Source organism: Orcinus orca, chromosome 11 (genome assembly GCF_937001465.1).
Source record: "Orcinus orca chromosome 11, mOrcOrc1.1, whole genome shotgun sequence".
NCBI classification, from domain to species: domain Eukaryota; kingdom Metazoa; phylum Chordata; class Mammalia; order Artiodactyla; family Delphinidae; genus Orcinus; species Orcinus orca.
The window spans coordinates 33,277,696-33,295,991 of record NC_064569.1 but is presented as its reverse complement, the minus strand read 5'-3'; the positions used below and the strand labels follow the sequence as shown (position 1 = coordinate 33,295,991).

At 40.2% G+C, this 18,296-nt stretch overlaps 1 protein-coding gene across 2 annotated transcripts in view; it reads left to right on the top strand.

The window, feature by feature from the left end:
* Window positions 1–5,470: 5,470 nt before the first annotated feature.
* The window catches only part of GXYLT1 (glucoside xylosyltransferase 1), a 52,608-nt gene continuing 39,782 nt past the window's right edge, over window positions 5,471–18,296 (top strand). Inside the window, exon 1 of one of the 2 annotated variants that reach the window (XM_004274450.3) lies at window positions 5,471–5,904. In XM_004274450.3, the coding sequence (XP_004274498.1) occupies window positions 5,684–5,904 (221 nt within the window). In that variant the 5' untranslated portion in view covers window positions 5,471–5,683. The remainder of the gene's footprint in view (window positions 5,905–18,296) is intronic. The other variant, XM_004274451.4, reaches the window with a different exon arrangement.

Sequence of the window (18,296 nt, the reverse complement as noted above, 5' to 3'; positions counted from 1 at the left end):
GTTACTTAATATTATAATCATGACCTTGATTGATGGCAGGTTTTGGTGAACTTGTGCACGTATGTTTTAATTCTAATTTTCCTCATGACTAAATTTCCCTGTAAATCTAGCTTTTAATTTCACTGACAGTATTTTAAAAAAATAACAGTAGGGCTTCCCTGGTGGCGCAGTGGTTGAGAGTCCGCCTGCTAATGCAGGGGTCGCGGGTTCATGCCCCGGTCCGGGAAGATCCCACATGCCGCAGAGCGGCTAGGCCCGTGAGCCATGGCCGCTGAGCCTGTGCGTCCGGAGCCTGTGCTCTGCAACGGGAGAAGCCACAACAGTGAGAAGCCCGCGTACCGCAAAAAAATAAATAAATAAATAAAATAATAATAGCTTATAATCTATTAATGGGAATGGAGGGTTCCTGGAGATTGAACCAGGGAGAAATGTAAGGATGGTCCATAGCATATTCGTTCTTTCCCTCCCCACTCTGCCCGCTTCGTAATCTCTCTCCTTTGTGGATGGAAATACTAGCTGAATTCTAGGATTATTTAGGAGTTAAAGTGTCCCCACTTAGTTTTCCACTGCCACTTTTTCTAATCTTATGATCTATAGCTGAGTTTTTTGAGCATGAAGAGAATCAGTTTACTCTTTCGTCTTCCCCCTTACCCTACCCTTTTCCCACATTTACTAGTCTGAATGAACACTTAAGATGAAATACTCTTTGCTCCAACTGACAACATACTTTTCCAACTTTTTCCTCCAGCCCAACAAGGTCTCTAGGAAATGGACTGTGAAAAATGAAGAAATTTCACTAGAGGCCAACAAGAGGAGAGAATGATTTTCAATTTTAGTGTGAATTTCTGATTCTTTGTGCTCTGCAACTAATCTGATTTGTATTTTTTTAATATAAATTTATTTATTTACTTATTTACTTATGGCTGCATTGGGTCTTTGTTGCTGCATGCAGGCTTTCTCTAGTTGGCAGCGAGCAGGGGCTACTCTTCGTTGCGGTGCACGGGCTTCTCATTGCGGTGGCTTCTCTTGTTGCAGAGCACCAGCTCTAGGCGCCCGGGCTTCAGTAGTTGTGGCGCAGGGGCTTAGTTGCTCCACAGCATGTGGGATCTTCCTGCACCAGGGCTTGAACCCGCGTCGCCCGCGGCGGATTCTTAACCACTGCGCCACCAGGGAAACCCCGTGATTTGTAGTTCTGTGATTGCAAGTTTAATTTGTTTTAATCCCCAAGACCAATCTAAGAGATTTTCATATAACATCTTTTTTGCTTTTTTGCTTTTACTTTTAATTTGCATCACTCAGTTTAGCATTTATTTTTTCACAGTGAGATAGCATGGTATAAGGGAAAAAACAAACATGCACTTTGGATCCTCAAAGATTTCCATTTGAATTATGGATCTTCATCATTAGCCATGTGGTTAACAAACTTCTCTGAATTTCAGGTTCCTTGTTTGTTAAAAGAATAAAGTATAATTGTTATCAGGATTAAGTTAGTTTATGCATAGACCTTTATAAAGTGGAAATTATGTTAAAAAGCTTTGAACTTTACTATGAAAAGGTATAGAATTTACCTTTTCCCCCACAGGATGTCTTTTTTTTTTTTTTTTTTTTAAAGTACTAAAAGGTAGAATTGGGAAGGAAATGCTGAGCAGGACCTAAATTTGCTCTAGAGTGTCTTGGAAAAGACATTTAAAACCCCCCAAAACTCATTAATTGAATGTCTACCATATATCCAGCATGTACTAGGAGCTATATGAAAAATCAAGATTAATCTTTTGAATATACGATTGTTGAGATTTGGATTATCCTGAATCCGAGAGTTTTTCAGGTCATGGAGAAGGTCTCTATCTCCATAATTTAAACAACTAATGTTGCTACTTTTAAATTTCTTTTTGTCCACCTAAATTTACCTTTTTTGACAGAATGAAGGGAAGATCAATATTGATTAAAAATTTGGATATAGGGGCTTCCCTGGTGCCGCAGTGGTTGGGAGTCCGCCTGCCGATGCAAGGCACGCGGGTTCGTGCCCCAGTCCGGGAAGATCTCACATGCCGCGGAGTGACTGGGCCCGTGAGCCATGGCCGCTGAGCCTGTGCGTCCGGAGCCTGTGTTCCGCAACGGAAGAGGCCACAACAGTGAGAGGCCCGCGTACTGTAAAAAAAAAAAAAAAAAATTTGGATATAGCCAGCCTGTCACTAGAGAATTAAGAGGGTGGTCTAGAGATGAAAAAATAGACTTAAGAACACATACATACACACAGTAAGTGAAAGAAATGCCTAACCATTATGGCAAAAAATATTTTCAATAATTTACAATTAATTTTAGGAATATCAAAATGTGTGAATCCTGGAAATGATCAGAAGTATTCACACAGCTCCTTATACTCCAGGATAACCAGTTGGGACAGTGTGTGGGTAATACAAAAATCATTTCTATTTTTGGAATGCCTTACATACTTTTCAACAGAATTTCCTTTTTAATTACAGGATTAAAAGGAACCTAAAGGGATGATATGGTCCAGAACCCTGATGTCAAGTAAATGGATGATTGTTCTTCCGGATATGCTCTTCCCATATATTGTTGCAGAAATGAATATTGCCATTCTAGTATTTTAAAAATCTCTGGGTCATTAAATTATTCTTTATTTTCATTACATTTAGTTTATTGAAATAGAAACAATTGTAGTTACCATCTCTTTAAGTTAAACGTACTTTGAGTGCTAGCTCTTACTCTAATTTCTTGGTACCATATCCTTTAGTTTTCTCTCTGAAAATCTATTTTCTGTTCTTATAAATGCTTTTGTCATCCATCTTTGTACCTCATTAAGTTTATCTTTATTTCTCTAAGAATTGTAAGGTGTAGTGAAAGGATTAACTTTATATTGTCATGGTTTTTACTTGCCTGTCTCCAGTTTTGGGGGCAGTACAGAATAGCCCCTTGTCTGGCATGTAGAATATATTCAATAAATGTTTATTGAATGAATAAGTGTGTGTTTTCATTCTATTCACAGCTTGATAGCATGCTAGTTTTCATTTTTTGTCAAGTAAGGCAAGAAATTTAATCCTTATAGGGTAAGAAACTGAGGCTTAAATTTGTTTAGTGACTTTCCCACGGTCACAGAGCCAGCACTTATTTGGTGTAGGGATTCCAAATGAAGAACTACCACTAATTATACAGCATTTCCCTATCTTGTTTCTCATGGCCAAACTCTTCAAAGCTCCAAATGCAATTTGAACAGTTTAACAGCATGATTTTTCTCCATGAAGAGAGAGAGAGAGAGAGAGAGAGAGTGTGTGTGTGTGTGTGTGTGTGTGTGTGTGTTTAAAGCCTCCTTTCCCTCACTTTTTGGCACTGTAGCTGCTTTCTGGCTCCAATCTCAATCTGTCCCAGCCTCTACACTGCAGCCAGAATCTGCTCTCCAAAAGGCAAATGTGACCATGTTATTTCCTAATTTAAAAACCCTTCAATGGTTCAACATTTTACGTTCAAGCTCCTTGCCAGATTATGTTCAAACTCCTTGCTGTACTAAATAAGGCATTCCGATATCTGGCCCCTTCAACCTCTAGTCTTATAGCTCATCTTCTCCTCTTTTGCATTCACTTAACTGGTGATATCAAACTTTTCACAGCTCCCTGACCCAAGAGCCTGTTTCACTGATTCCTCAGCCTGGAATTACTTCTCTTACCACACCCTAGACTCTAGGGCCACTTTTGCTACAGTCAAAAGTTCACAAAAAACAGAAGTAAAACCTGTGAGTCACTTACATAGTTATCAGTAAAAGTTTATTGTGTGTACACCAAAAAGACAGCAAACTGGGAGCACTCAAACCAAAATATGGAATGAGGCTCACGGGTATATTCTGTGAAGACTGAGTGTGTATTCTCTACAGTAACTGGTTAAAATATTATAATGTTCTCTTTTCCTTTCTTTTCATTTTTTTTGCAGTTTAAACTTCAAACGTTGAGTATTCAACTGCTTTTCTTTCTTTGTTTTTAAATTATTTTTTATTATATAAGTTTCAAGTGTACAGCATTATAATTCAACACCTATATACTCTGCAAAGTCATCACCACCACAAGTCTAATTATTGTCCATCACCGTAGAGTTGACCCTCTTCACCCATTAAAAAAAAAAAAAATGTATTTGGCTGCTCCGGGTCTTCGTTGTGGCACATGTGATCTTCCTAGTCGTGTGCGGGATCTTTAGTGGCGGCATGCGGGATCTAGTTCTCTGACCAGGGATCCAACCCGGGCACCCTGCACTGGGAGTGCAGAGTCTTAGCCACTGGACCACCAGGTAAGTCACCCCCGCTTCACCCATTTTGCCCACCCCTCCTAGACTTTTCTTAAATGAAAGGGAATTGGTTAGTGGTTACCTCATACCAATTTTCGGGAACTATTTAAGGTCTGCTTATGATTTTCACATGCATAAGCAAAAAGTGACCCAGGTCAAGTTAACCTCTTATCCCGCAAAATAAGCTAAATTAAGCTTTGCTTGTATGACTAACTGGTTTTGTCCGCTCAGGGAATTTTCAAGTCTGGCGTCTGTGTTTCATTTTAACATTATGAAGTGTCTCTTAACCATGCCCGCAGGCAGAACTGATTGCTCCGTTTTGTATGTGTGCCCACACCTTTACAGGCTTATAGCCTAATGTCTGTATGGTCGTATTGCACTTAACAAGTATCCACTGTCCCACCCCCATGCCCCAACTAGGCGTCTTTGTACCCCAAGGTACTCACACAGTGCTTGGCACATGCTTTGTAAATGTTCAATAAATGAATGGAGTGAAAATATGGCTGAGAAAGAGGGAAAAGAAATGGAAAGCTAAAGGCAAAGCTCTTTAGGGAGAATATTAATTGTTTTGGACATGCGAATGGTGAGCTGTGAGGAGGATCAAAAAGGCGTAATAGGTTGAACCTCATCAGCCTTATAGGAACTTACAACCTCGATGGGAGGCAAGATATGCATCCTAAAGGGCATTAGGAGGTAATTAGACATCTGGGTGAAAATGGCTCGTACCGACTGTATTATAGAATCTTAGAGGCTGGGGAAGTCCCTGCTGAGAAGGATGTAAGTGAGAAATGGCTCAATCAAGTGCCGTCTAAGTGCAAGGGTTTTTTCGTGCGTTAAGCAATTTGATCTTTACAAGCACCCTATGATGAGGATGTCATCTCCATTTTAGAGACGAAGAAACACGCTCAGAGAATTTAGGGCTTTCAGTGTCCCAAATTACCACGTGGAAGAACCATCATTTGAATTTGGGTCGGTTGCCTCAAATGCCCCAATCATTTCGCCCGCAGTTGGGAGCCACAGGGCTCGAGAGTCGCCCTCCCGGGGTCGCCGGTGGCCCAAGGCCCTGCGCCAGCCGCGTCCAGCGTCCCGCTGGCCCCAGCCCACCCGGCGCGCCCTGCCCCCCTCGCGCTCAGTGCGCCGGCGCGTCCGGCCGCCCACCTTCTGGGGAGAGGCCCGCGGCGGAGGCGGGGCCGGGGCTCCGGGGCGGGGTGTCCGCGCGCTCTCGAAGGTGGTGGGCGGAGAGCGAAGGGAGGCAGGGAGGAAGGGGGGCGGGCGCGAGGCCGTGGCGAAGGAGGAACTTGTTGCTCCGGCGGCTGCGTGGTGTCGCTCCCTCCGCGCCAGTTCGCCCGGGCGGGCGCGGCGGCGACGGCAGCGGCGGCGCGGCGACGGCGTGATGCGGCGCTACCTACGCGTCGTGGTGCTGTGCCTGGCCTGTGGCTTCTGCTCGCTCCTCTACGCCTTCAGCCAGCTCGCCGTGTCCTTGGAGGAAGGAGCGGGCGGCGGTGGCGGGAAGCCGCAGGCCGCAGCGGCTTCCTGGCTCGCGGGCGGCGGACGCGGCGCCGGGAGAGGGGCGGGCAGCGCGGGCTCCGCGGCGCATCCCGGCCGGTCTGACAGGTACGGGCCGTTCCCTGGCGGGGGGCGCGGGGGCGCTGGGCTACGCCCGGCCCGGGCTGCCTGCGGGTCAGCCCCGCGCCTCCCGACACCAGGCCCGCGTCTCCCGCTTCTTTGCCGCAGACTCTGATCCCCTTTGCTCGTTTCCCTCCTCCTCACCCTGGGGGTGAGCCCAGCGCTGCTCCAGCCCGAGAGCACCCCACGCTTTTTGTGTTTGTCTTCAGACCCATCCTTTAGGCACTATTCACAGCAGTTAAAAATTAATTTTCAACTCTTAGTTGACAGTTGCATTTTCTTTTTCCTTTTTTCTTAGAATTCGTTGAAAATAAGAGGGTCCTACCAAAGCCTTCTTGCTGTCTGGCTAGTGGGAATTCCCTCCTGTTTCCATGGCGTTCAAGTTGAGATATTTAAACATCGGGCTGGCGCCCTAGTTCAGTTTTTTCCCCCCTCCTGAATGGGACATTTAAATTTCCTGTTAACGCTTAAAATTTTCATTATTTGCCGGTTAGTTAAATTTGGATAGAGCATTTCTGCGGACTGTGAATTTTTCTTTAGGAAACGATCGGGCTGTCGTGAAACTTACAGCAAGTTAAGAAAAATAAGCGATACTTAACATGCCCACGTCTTTTGTGCGTTGGGATAGAGGTGTTTCTCTTTAAAAATCGGAATTTAAAAAGCATAATGACTTAAGTGGATTTACACAGATCACTGTCAGAGTTGGAATCAACATGAGATTTAAATGGGAAAAAAAAGCAACGCATTACGAATGCTTAACAAAATCTGAGCGTTTCCACTTCCTTGAAAACGAGGCTCCTCTGTTTGTGGGCACCTCTCTTACTCCGTGTGCTCCCTTAGTAAGAGGTAAAGGCTGCTTTGGTATGAAAAACTTCCTACGGGCTGATAGGAGGAGGGGGCGCAGATCAGCTGTAGGCTGTTAATGTTCTTCTGAGAGTTGATGGCCATTCCCAAAATGAAAGGGGACGTTTGGGCAGAGGAGCAGCATGGAAAAGCTGGATTGTCCTGTTTTCACCCTGTGATTTGATTACAGTCAGGACTCTGTTCATAAAAGCAGAACTACTTTCCAGAGCCAGGTTTGTCAACGCTATTATCTGTTCTGGGAGAGGCCGTGACTGAAGACCTGGATGAGCTCATGAAAAGCTAATGGTGGTCTGTTATGTTCCAGTGAAGCATTTATTTAAAGTTATGGGGAAGAAGCTATTTTTGCATTGGGTAGAATTGTCAGGAAGCAACATTTTTATCAAAACATTGAATGAAAGTGGACTATGATATTAGCATTTCAATCTGATAGAGTAACATTCATTTTTAGTGCCTTGTCTGAGATACTTAATATTTTGTGACAAATTTTTATAAATTGTATCTGCTTGGCTAGCTAATTTTAACAAAATTACATTATTTGAAATTCAGAAAGTAAGTGCTTCAGTTTTAATGAATGTTTTATAGAGCCATTACTGAAATCTGAAGTTTGATGTGTCAGAGTCGAGTCAGCTAAAAAGCTGTATACTACAGGTCCTCTGGGCAACATAATTACTCATTTTAAATGAGGCACACATTTGAGTTAAAACTGAAGGTGTATGGGCTTCCCTGGTGGCGCAGTGGTTGAGAGTCCGCCTGCCGATGCAGGGGACGCGGGTTCGTGCCCCGATTCGGGAGGATCCCACATGCCGCGGAGCGGCTGGGCTCGTGAGCCATGGCCGCTGAGCCTGCGCGTCTGGAGCCTGTGCTCCGCAACGGGATAGGCCGCAACAGTGAGAGGCCCGCGTACCGCAAAAAAAAAAAAAAAAACCACCTGAAGGTGTATCATTCTTTGTAAAGAAATGTGGGCAGAGGAGCACCCTGGAAAAGCTGGATTGTTTGTAGCCTATGATTTGATTAAGGTCAGAAGATTCCTAAGACATCAGGACTCTTCATTTTAAATATTATCATTTATAACATCTTTTTAGATTTCTCATAGAGTTCAGTCAACTTTTTTGGCTACCATGGGATATGGAGTAGGTATTCTTAACCTCTTTTCCTATGTATAGTTTGGTGGAGGTGCAGAGGGCATCAGTACCAGCATTAGAAACTATGTATCCTTTGATTGCTCTGCAAGTGCTCTTTCTATAAAGCTGCTGTGATAAGAACCTAGTCTAGATAGCGTTACATCAGTGGAAAATGGGGCTATGAGGCAAGCAACATCTTCCTTTTTTTGGTAGGACTTATCATTGCATTCTTACTTTTTTTAAAGCTGTCTTACCTCAAAGATTAAAACTATTATTTCTCTCTCTCATTTGAAACATGGGATTATGGTTATACCCAGTAGGTTCCAGTGGTCAAACCTTATAGAAAATATTCATTGCACAGAATTCCACGACAACAAAATACTTCGAAATGTCCTCGCACGTTCTCAAAGTAAAAACTAGAAAATGATGGAAACAATTTTTCAGTGAAATTTATTATTAGTGAGTTCATTTTGTTTGAATCCATTATTTTGGTATTTAGAAAATGGGTAGATCTTAGTGTCAGACAAACCTGTGGTCTCATTCTGGCCCTGTTTCCTGTGAAACCTTGACCACCTCTCTGCTTCACTTTTCTTACCTGTAAAATGTAGTTTGTATTTACCTTAATTAATTTATAGTAATCAGAATTCTTAGTTGTCAGTCACCAAAGTCCATTAAAAATGACTTCAGCAAAACAGATATTTATAGGCTTATATGGGTTGCTGGAAGGAACAGGATTGAAGGAAGAATTCCCCGGGCAGTTCCAGGGACCTCAAGGACTGGGGACTCTTTCTCTTCTGCTGTAGACAGGCTTTGTTCCTGGGGTCTTTCAACTTCTTGTAGTGTTTCATCTCTAATCTCAAGTAGAAAATTTTAGAAAAAGGCTCTCATTGGACTTGCATCACATGCCCATCCTTGGATCAGCCAATGTTGCCTGGGATGGGGGCCTCTGGTTCTCTGGGCTGTGTTCCTTGCACATCCATACTGCAGACAGAATCCCATGACTGGCGCTGGAGGGGAGTGCTGCGCCAGTGGAGAGGAATGCTCGGGAGGTAGTGGCTCTTCCACATAGAGGGACTCTCTGAAGGTGCTCAGTGTGGACAGACTGTATTTAAGGTTTTCAATCTAAAGCACTTATCTTAAAGCACTGACCAGATGTCAGTACTTCAGAAGGAGTTAAACCATGCTCTGGCTTTTTAGATACTCTGGGTGATTAAATTCTCACAGTTCACTGATGACAGCGATTATCAAGATTTCATCCCATTGAGGCTGTACAGCATATCGGTAGTAGGGAATCAAGAAACTACTAGGCATTTCAGTGATACCATTTCTGGACCCGTCATACCCTTACTGTGAATGACTGTTAACTGGGAGGTAGTCACCTTACTTTCCTTTTCAGATCTGGTCAGGCCATCAAGTTATGGTTTCTGCTGGGTCCCAGGAACACTAACTAGTAGGATATACTGAAAATGTAGAGTGGGAAGAGTCAGGGCTTTGGAAACAGACTTCAGCCTTGCCACTCACTGGCTGTGTTAACCTTGAACACATTTCCTCATCAGTTACAAAGAGGTAAGAGTATCTGTGATATTTGGGTTGTTTGTGGGAATTGAAAAAAATAGCTTGTGTAGATTACTTGGTATGGTGCCTGGCACAATAAAATTATAGCTAATTCAGTGATGGTTTTGATCATTTAAATTTTAAATGATTTTTTTTTTTTTTTCAGTTTCTGACCTCTGGGAAAAATGTCCTCAGGCCCCAGTCCAGACCTGCTAAACCAGAGTCCCTGGGAGTGGGGCTTGGGAGTCTATATTTTAGATATGTGCTCCAGGTTGTTGTTATAAAGCCAGAGATTGAGAACCATTGATTTAACTGAGAATGATTTGACCACTATTTTTGCGCTATTGTTTTTTGGGGGAGAAATTTTTTGCCTCTTCCCTGCAGTTATTTTTGAAGAAGAGAGGAGTTAGGCAGTGAACAGTGAAGAAGGCTGAATTATTTACTAAACCCACCTTAATCTCTGCTTTGTTGATGCAGAGACATCTTAGATAAAAACCAGTATTTTGCACCTTGTATTTCAGTTCACTGAAGATCATACTTCACATAGCTGTAAAGTGCTTAGCACAAACCTGACTAGTAAATTAATTAATTAATGTTGTTCTGTGCTTTTGAACGGGAAAGTGGTTAGGTTAATGAGAAAATAATGTGTACTTTTGACATAGAAATCCTATTTTAAAACATTAAGATTATTATCTGTGTGTCATACCTGTTGGAAATACTTCCCCCCAACATGTTAACTTAAATTTTTTTCAGAGTGTATGCCACGTGAAGTTTAAAATTTTTATGTGTTCAGATTGTCAGTTTTTTCCTTATCATTTTTATTTTTGTCATGCATAGAAAAACTTTCTACCAGTGGGTTTTTTCCCCTTTTTTTTTTCATTTAAATCTTTAATTTTTTTTTTTTCCGAGAGAGTTTAGGTTGTACAGTGTGATGCTAACTTATTTTTGAAATGGTTAGATAATTGTTCATTGCCATTTGCGTATAAGCAGTTCTTTTCACACTTCTTGAATATTCATGACACTAGATATTTATGAAAAAGAAGACCTGACTTAGATGTCTGAAGACAATTTTTAGTTGAAAAAGAGTTGTGCAGGAACCGATCTTTAAATAATGGTGGTTAGAACCATGGGAATGGTCTCCTTTAACATGGCTGTAAGCATCTTTATTTCTCTTGCAGTCACAGTGCAGGTATCCGTGCCTTTAGGGTGCATCTTTGGTGAGGCATCTCATTCAGACTTCCACATTCTTATGCTGGATATGCCTAGACTTATCACTGACTCTCCACTATGCAGATGGTTTTCACTAAAGCCTCATGGCTATCAGGGACATTTAGAAATGAAAAAAAATCTTTTTCAGTTTGATTTAAAAGTATGAAAGACCTTCTGCTGTTGCATTTAAGTAAACTTTAAGTTTGAGGACTGTTACTGTGGAGAGTGTTACTGTTAAATGCTCTGTTTAATCCAGAGCATGATGTCTCAATTTTTTTTATTTTTTATTTTTTTAATTTTTTTTTTTGTGGTATGCAGGCCTCCCACCACTGTGGCCTCTCCCATTGCGGAGCACAGGCTCCGGACGCGCAGGCTCAGCGGCCATGGCTCACGGGCCCATCCGCTGCGCGGCATGTGGCATCCTCCCGGACCAGGGCACGAACCCGTGTCCCCTGCATTGGCAGGCGGACTCTCAGCCACTGTGCCACCAGGGAAGCCCTTTTTTTTTTTAATTTTTAAATTTTATTTTATTTACTTTTTTATACAGTAGGTTCTTATTAGTCATCAGTTTTATACACATGCGTGTATACATGTGAATCCCACTTGCCCAGTTCATCACACCACCATCCCCACCCCTTCGCAGCTTTCCCCCCTTGGTGTCCATACGTTTGTTCTCTACAACTGTGTCTCAACTTCTGTCCTGCAAACCGGTTCATCTGTACCATTTTTCTAGGTTCCACATACATGCGTTAATGTATGATATTTGTTTTTCTCTTTCTGACTTAGTTCACTCTATGTGACAGTCTCTAGATCAATCCACGTCTCAACAAATGACCCAATTTTGTTCCTTTTTATGGCTGAGTAATATTCCATTGTATATATGTACCACATCTTCTTTATCCATTCATCTGTCGATGGGCATTTAGGTTGCTTCCATGACCTGGCTATTGTAAATACTGCTGCAGTGAACATTGGGGTGCATGTGTCTTTTTGAATTATGGTTTTCTTTGGATACATGCCCAGTAGTGGGATTTCTGGATCATATGGTAATTCTATTTTTAGTTTTTTAAGGAACCTCCATACTGTTCTCTGTAGTGGCTGTATAAATTTACATTCCCACCAACAGAGCAAGAGGGTTCCCTTTTCCCCACACCAGCATTTATTGTTTGTAGATTTTTTTGGTGATGGCCATTCTGACCAGTGTGAGGTGATACCTCATTGTAGTTTTGATTTGCATTTCTCTAATGATTAGTGATGTTGAGCAGCTTTTCATGTGCTTCTTGGCCATCTGTATGTCTTCTTTGGAGAAATATCTATTTAGGTTTTCTGCCCATTTCTGGATTGGGTTGTTTGTTTCTTTAATATTGAGCTGCATGAGCTGTTTATATATTTAGGAGATTAATCCTTTGTCCGTTGATTCATTGGCAAATATTTTCTCCCATTCTGAGGGTTGTCTTTTCATCTTGTTTATGGTTTCCTTTGCTGTGCAAAAGCTTTGAAGTTTCATTAGTTTCCATTTGTTTATTTTTGTTTTTATTTCCATTACTCTAGGAGGTGTATCAAAAAAGATCTTGCTGTGATTTATGTCAAAGAGTGTTCTTCCTATGTTTTCCTCTGAGAGTTTTATAGTGTCCGGTCTTATATTTAGGTCTTTAATCCATTTTGAGTTTATTTTTGTGTTTGGTGTTAGGGAGTGTTCTAATTTCATTCTTTTACATGTAGCTGTCCAGTTTTCCCAGCACCACTTATTGAAGAGGCTGTCTTTTCTCCATTGTATATCCTTGCCTCCTTTGTCATAGATTAGTTGACCATAGGTGTGTGGGTTTATCTCTGGGCTTTCTGTCTTGTTCCATTGATCTATGTTTCTGTTTTTGTGCCAGTACCATATTGTCTTGATTACTGTAGCTTTGTAGTATAGTCTGAAGTCAGGGAGTCTGATCCCTCCAGCTCCGTTTTTTCCCCTCAAGACTGCTTTGGCTATTCGGAGTCTTTTGTGTCTCCATACAAATTTTAAGATTATTTGCTCTAGTTCTGTAAAAAATGCCATTGGTAATTTGATAGGGATTGCACTGAATCTGTAGATTGCTTTGGGTAGTTTGGTCATTTTCACAATATTGATTCTTCCAATCCAAGAACATGATATATCTCTCCATCTGTTTGTATCATCTTTAATTTCTTTCATCAGTGTTTTATAGTTTTTTGCATACAGGTTTTTTGTCTCCCTAGGTAGGTTTATTCCTAGGTATTTTATTCTTTTTGTTGCAGTGGTAAATGGGAATGTTTCCTTAATTTCTCTTCCAGATTTTTCATCATTAGTGTATAGGAATGCAAGAGATTTCTGTGCATTAATTTTGTATTCTGCAACTTTACCAAATTCATTGATTAGCTCTAGTAGTTTTCTGTTGACACTTTTAGGATTCTCTATGTATAATATCATGTCATCTGCCAAGAGTGACAGTTTTACTTCTTCTTTTCCAATTTGTATTCCTTTTATTTCTTTTTCTTCTCTGATTGCGGTGGCTAGGACTTCCAAAACTATGTTGAATAATAGTGGTGAGAGTGGACATCCTTGTCTCGTTCCTGATCTTAGAGGAAATGCTTTCAGTTTTTCACCATTGAGAATGATGTTTGCTGTGGGTTTGTTGTATATGGCCTTTATTATGTTGAGGTAGATTCCCTTTCTGCCTGCTTTCTGGAGAGTTTTTATCATAAATGGGTGTTGAATTTTGTCAAAAGCTTTTTCTGCATCTATTGAGATGATCATATGGTTTTTATTCTTCAGTTTGCTAATATGGTGTATCACATTGATTGATTTGCGTGTATTGAAGAATCCTTGCATCCCCGGGATAAATCCCACTTGATCATGGTGTATGATCCTTTTAATATGTTGTTGGATTCTGTTTGCTAGTATTTTGTTGAGGATTTTTACATCTATATTCATCAGTGATATTGGTCTGTAATTTTCTTTTTTTGTAGTATCTTTGTCTGGTTTTGGTATCAGGGTGATGGTGGCTTCATAGAATGAGTTTGGGAGTGTTCCTTCCTCTGCAGTTTTTTGGAGGAGTTTGAGAAGGATGGGTGTTAGCTCTTCTCTAAACATTTGATAGAATTCACCTGTGAAGCCATCTGGTCCTGGACTTTTGTTTGTTGGAAGATTTTTAATCACAGTTTCAATTTCATTACTTGTGATTGGTCTATTCATATTTTCTATTTCTTCCTGGTTCAGTCTTGGAAGGTTATACCTAAGAATTTGTCCATTTCTTCCAGGTTGTCCATTTTATTGGCATAGATTTGCTTGTAGTAGTCTCTTAGGATGCTTTGTATTTCTGCAGTGTCTGTTGTAACTTCTCCTTTTTCATTTCTAATTTTATTGATTTGAGTCCTCTCCCTCTTAATGAGTCTGGCTAATGTTTTATCAGTTTTATCTTCTCAAAGAACCATTTTTAGTTTTATTGATCTTTGCTATTGTTTTCTTTGTTTCTATTTCATTTATTTCTGCTCTGATCTTTATGATTTCTTTCCTTCTACTAACTTTGGGTTTTGTTTGTGCTTCTTTCTCTAGTTCCTTTAGGTGTAAGTTTAGATTGTTTATATGAGACTTTTCTTGTTTCTTGAGGTAGGCTTGTATAGCTATAAACTTCCCTCCTAGAACTGCTTTTGCTGCATCCCATAGGTTTTGGATCGTCGTGTTTTCATTGTCATTTGTCTCTAGTATTTTTTTTTTTTTGTGCGGTACGTGGGCCTCTCACTGTTGTGGCCTCTCCCGTTGCGGAGCACAGGCTCCGGACGCGCAGGCTCAGCGGCCATGGCTCACAGGCCTAGCTGCTCCGCGGCATGTGGGATCTTCCTGGACTGGGGCACGAACCTGCGTCCCCTGCATCGGCAGGCGGACTCTCAACCACTGCGCCACCAGGGAAGCCCTCTAGTATTTTCTGATTTCCTCTTTGATTTCTTCAGTGATCTCTTGGTTATTTAGTAACGTATTGTTTAGCCTCCATGTGTTTGTGTTTTTTACGTTTTTTTCCCTGTAATTCATTTCTAATCTCATAGCATTGTAGTCAGAAAAGATGCTTGATATGATTCCAATTTCCTTAAATTTACTGAGGCTTGATTTGTGACCCAAGATGTGATCTGTCCTGGAGAATGGTCTGTGCACACTTGAGAAGAATATGTAATCTGCTGTTTTTGGATGGAATGTCCTGTAAATATCAATTAAATATATCTGGTCTATTGTGTCATTTAAAGCTTCTCTTTCCTTATTTACTTGCATTTTGAATGATCTGTGCATTGGTATAAGTGAGGTGTTAAAGTCCCCCACTATTAATTGTGTTACTGTTGATTTCCTCTTATAGCTGTTAGCAGTTGCCTTATGTATTGAGGTGCTCCTATGTTGGGTGAATATATATTTATAATTGTCATATCATTTTCTTGGATTGATTCCTTGATCATTATATAGTGTCCTTCCTTGTCTCTTGTAACATTCTTTATTGTAAAGTCTATTTTATCTGATATGAGAGTTGCTACTCCAGCTTTCTTTTGATTTCCCTTTGCATGGAATATCTTTTTCCATCCCCTCACTTTCAGTCTGTATGTGTCCCTAGGTCTGAAGTGGGTCTCTTGTAGACAGCAAATATATGGGTCTTGTTTTTGTATCCATTCAGCAAGCCTGTGTCTTTTGGTTGGACCATTAATCCATTCACATTTAATGTAATTATCGATATGTATGTTCCTATGGCCATTTTCTTAATTGTTTTGAGTTTGTTTTTGTAGGTCCTTTTCTTCTCTTGAGTTTCCCACTTAGAGAAGTTCTTTAGCATTTGTTGTAGAGCTGGTTTGGTGGTGCTGAATTCTGTTAGCTTTTGCTTGCCTGTAAAGCTTTTGATTTCTCCATCGAATCTGAATGAGATCCTTGCCAGGTAGAGTAATCGTGGTTGTAGTTTCTTCCCTTTCATCACTTTAAATATATCATGCCACTCCCTTCTGGCTTGTAGGGTTTCTGCTGAGAAATCGGCTGTTAACCTTATGGGAGTTCCCTTTTATGTTGTCATTTTTCCCTTGCTGGTTTCAGTAATTTTTCTTTGTCTGTAATTTTTGCCAGTTTGATTACTGTGTGTCTTGGCATGTTACTCCTTGGGTTTATCCTGTATGGGACTCACTGTGCTTCCTGGACTTGGGTGGCTATTTCCTTTCCCATGTTAGGGAAGTTTTTGACTATAATCTCTTCAGATAGTTTCTTGGGTCCTTTCTCTCTCTCTCCTCTCCTTTTGGGACCCCTGTAATGCGAATGTTGTTGTGTTGTTGTCCCAGAGGTCTCTTAGGCTGTCTTTATTTCTTTTCATTCTTTTTTCTTTAGTCTGTTCTGCAGCAGTGAATTCCACCATTCTGTCTTCCAGGTCACTTATCCGTTCTTCTGCCTCAGTTATTCTGCTGTTGATTCCTTCTAGCGAAGTTTTCATTTCAGTTATTGTATTGTTCATCTCTGTTTGTTTGTTCTTTAATTCTTCTAGGTCTTTGTTAAACATTTCTTGCATCTTCTCGATCTTTGCCTCCATTCTTTTTCTGAGGTCCTGGATCATCTTCACTATCATTATTCTGAATTCTTTTTTTGGGAGGTTGCCTATCTCCACTTCATTTAGTTATTTTTCTGGGGTTTTATCTTGTTCCTTCATCTGGTACCTAGCCCTCTGCCTTTTCATCTTGTCTATCTTTCTGTGAATGTGGTTTTTGTTCCACAGGCTGCAGGATTATAGTTCTTCTTGATTCTGATGTCTCTATTCTTAAAACATTTTTCAAGTACTGAAATTTGGAGGAATTTAATTTGTGATTCATTTATTGTTTTAAACTTTTGAAATAAATAAAAGTTCACAGGAAGCTTCATAGATACCCCATTTATCCTTCAGTCAGTTTTTCCCCAGTAGTAACATTTTACACGAGCTTAGTGTAATGCTACTGTATCTGGAATATATGTGTATCAACATAGTGGAATATTAGAACCCCAGAAATTGACATTGTACAACCCATAGACCATCTTCAGACATCACCAGTTTACCTGCACTCATGTGTATGTGCAGTTTTATGCTGTTGTATCACGTAAGTGAAATTCGTGTCATCACCCCCACAGTCAGGATACAGACTGTTGTATTACCACGGAGATCCCTGTGCTATCCCTTGATCAGTTTGCTTGTAGACAAGCCACCTAGAGCTAGAAATATTAAGCCGTATGAAACAGGGGGATGAGTCATGGTAAAGTTTTATTTCAGTTTGATCCACAGTGGAAAAACTTTGCATTTATGAACTTCACTGATTCTGGATGTCATTGTTTACTGAAGACATACCCATTTAGGTCAGCTACAGTTTTGCCCCATTAAAATTATTTAATAGAGTTACCTCTTTGAATTTTGTATGTCTAATATTCCATTTTCAATAGTCTTAAGGAATAAAAGCAAAAGCAACTAATAATCAGAACTTGGATAAGTACCTTTACTTTTCCAATATTTTTAAACTTTTTTTTTTCTGGCCTGAAAATACCAGTACTGTCTGTCTCAGATTAGTTGCTTTTCCTCATTTATTGCTTGTAGTGATAGTTATTGGTACGTAATGAGTTCTCAGTATGAGTTTCTACTCTCTATCTTAATCTTTAAAACCAAGTTTTCAGAAGTGAAAGAATGTAAATTTGGGAGATAAGAAACTGTGAATAAATTATGCCCCCTTTTGGTAGCAGCAGCTCAGTGTTTTATGTTTGTTTTGTTTTTTTAATGGTAAGGAGGATGTATACTCACTAGTGCATATGTTTTATATTTCCATTAAAGAAAGACAGAAAGAGAACATTCTTTCTGTAAACTGTGTTTTCTGACATTGAGTTATGGTCAAGAAAGTTACCTAAAACTTCACATTTTTTTCCCTGTAATTTCATCTGCATTAATCAGTTTACATTGATTACATGATCCAGCCATTCCTCTCGTAGGGGTGTGTGTGCGCATGTGTGTGTGTATATGTATGTGTGTGTGTGTGTGTGTGTGTGTGTGTGTGTGTATATATATACTCAAGAGAATAGAAAACATACGTTCACGTTAAAATTTTACATGGATGTTCATAAAAGTATTATTTATAATAACCAAAAAGTATCAACAACCCAAATGTTCATTAACTCATGAATGGATAAAGAAAATGTGGTATATCCATCCATTCATAAAAGGGAATGTTATTTGGCCATAAAAAGGAATGAAATGTGCTGATAAATGCTACAGTGGGTGAACCTTGAAAATACACTAAGTGAAAAAAGTCTGACTCAAAAGGTCACATATTATATGATTCCATTTATCTATGGAGACAGAAAATAGATGCATGATTGCCTAGGGTTGGGAGCAATACAAGTTGAGGCAGAAAATGGTATTAATACACAATTTCAAGCAGTCATTTTTACAAAAAAATTTAATTAGTCATTTTTTTTGAGACTTCATTTTTAATTTTCATTTTCTACTGTTGGAAGATTTGACAGAAGGAGATGGAATAACCAACTTATTTCCTTCCTGGAACAAAGGGGCACTTTAGGTGTTGATTATAAATAAATTGTGGATTTGTTGAAAGAAAGCTTTGATGATGTCTGTATCTGAAAGATGGAGATACCTATTT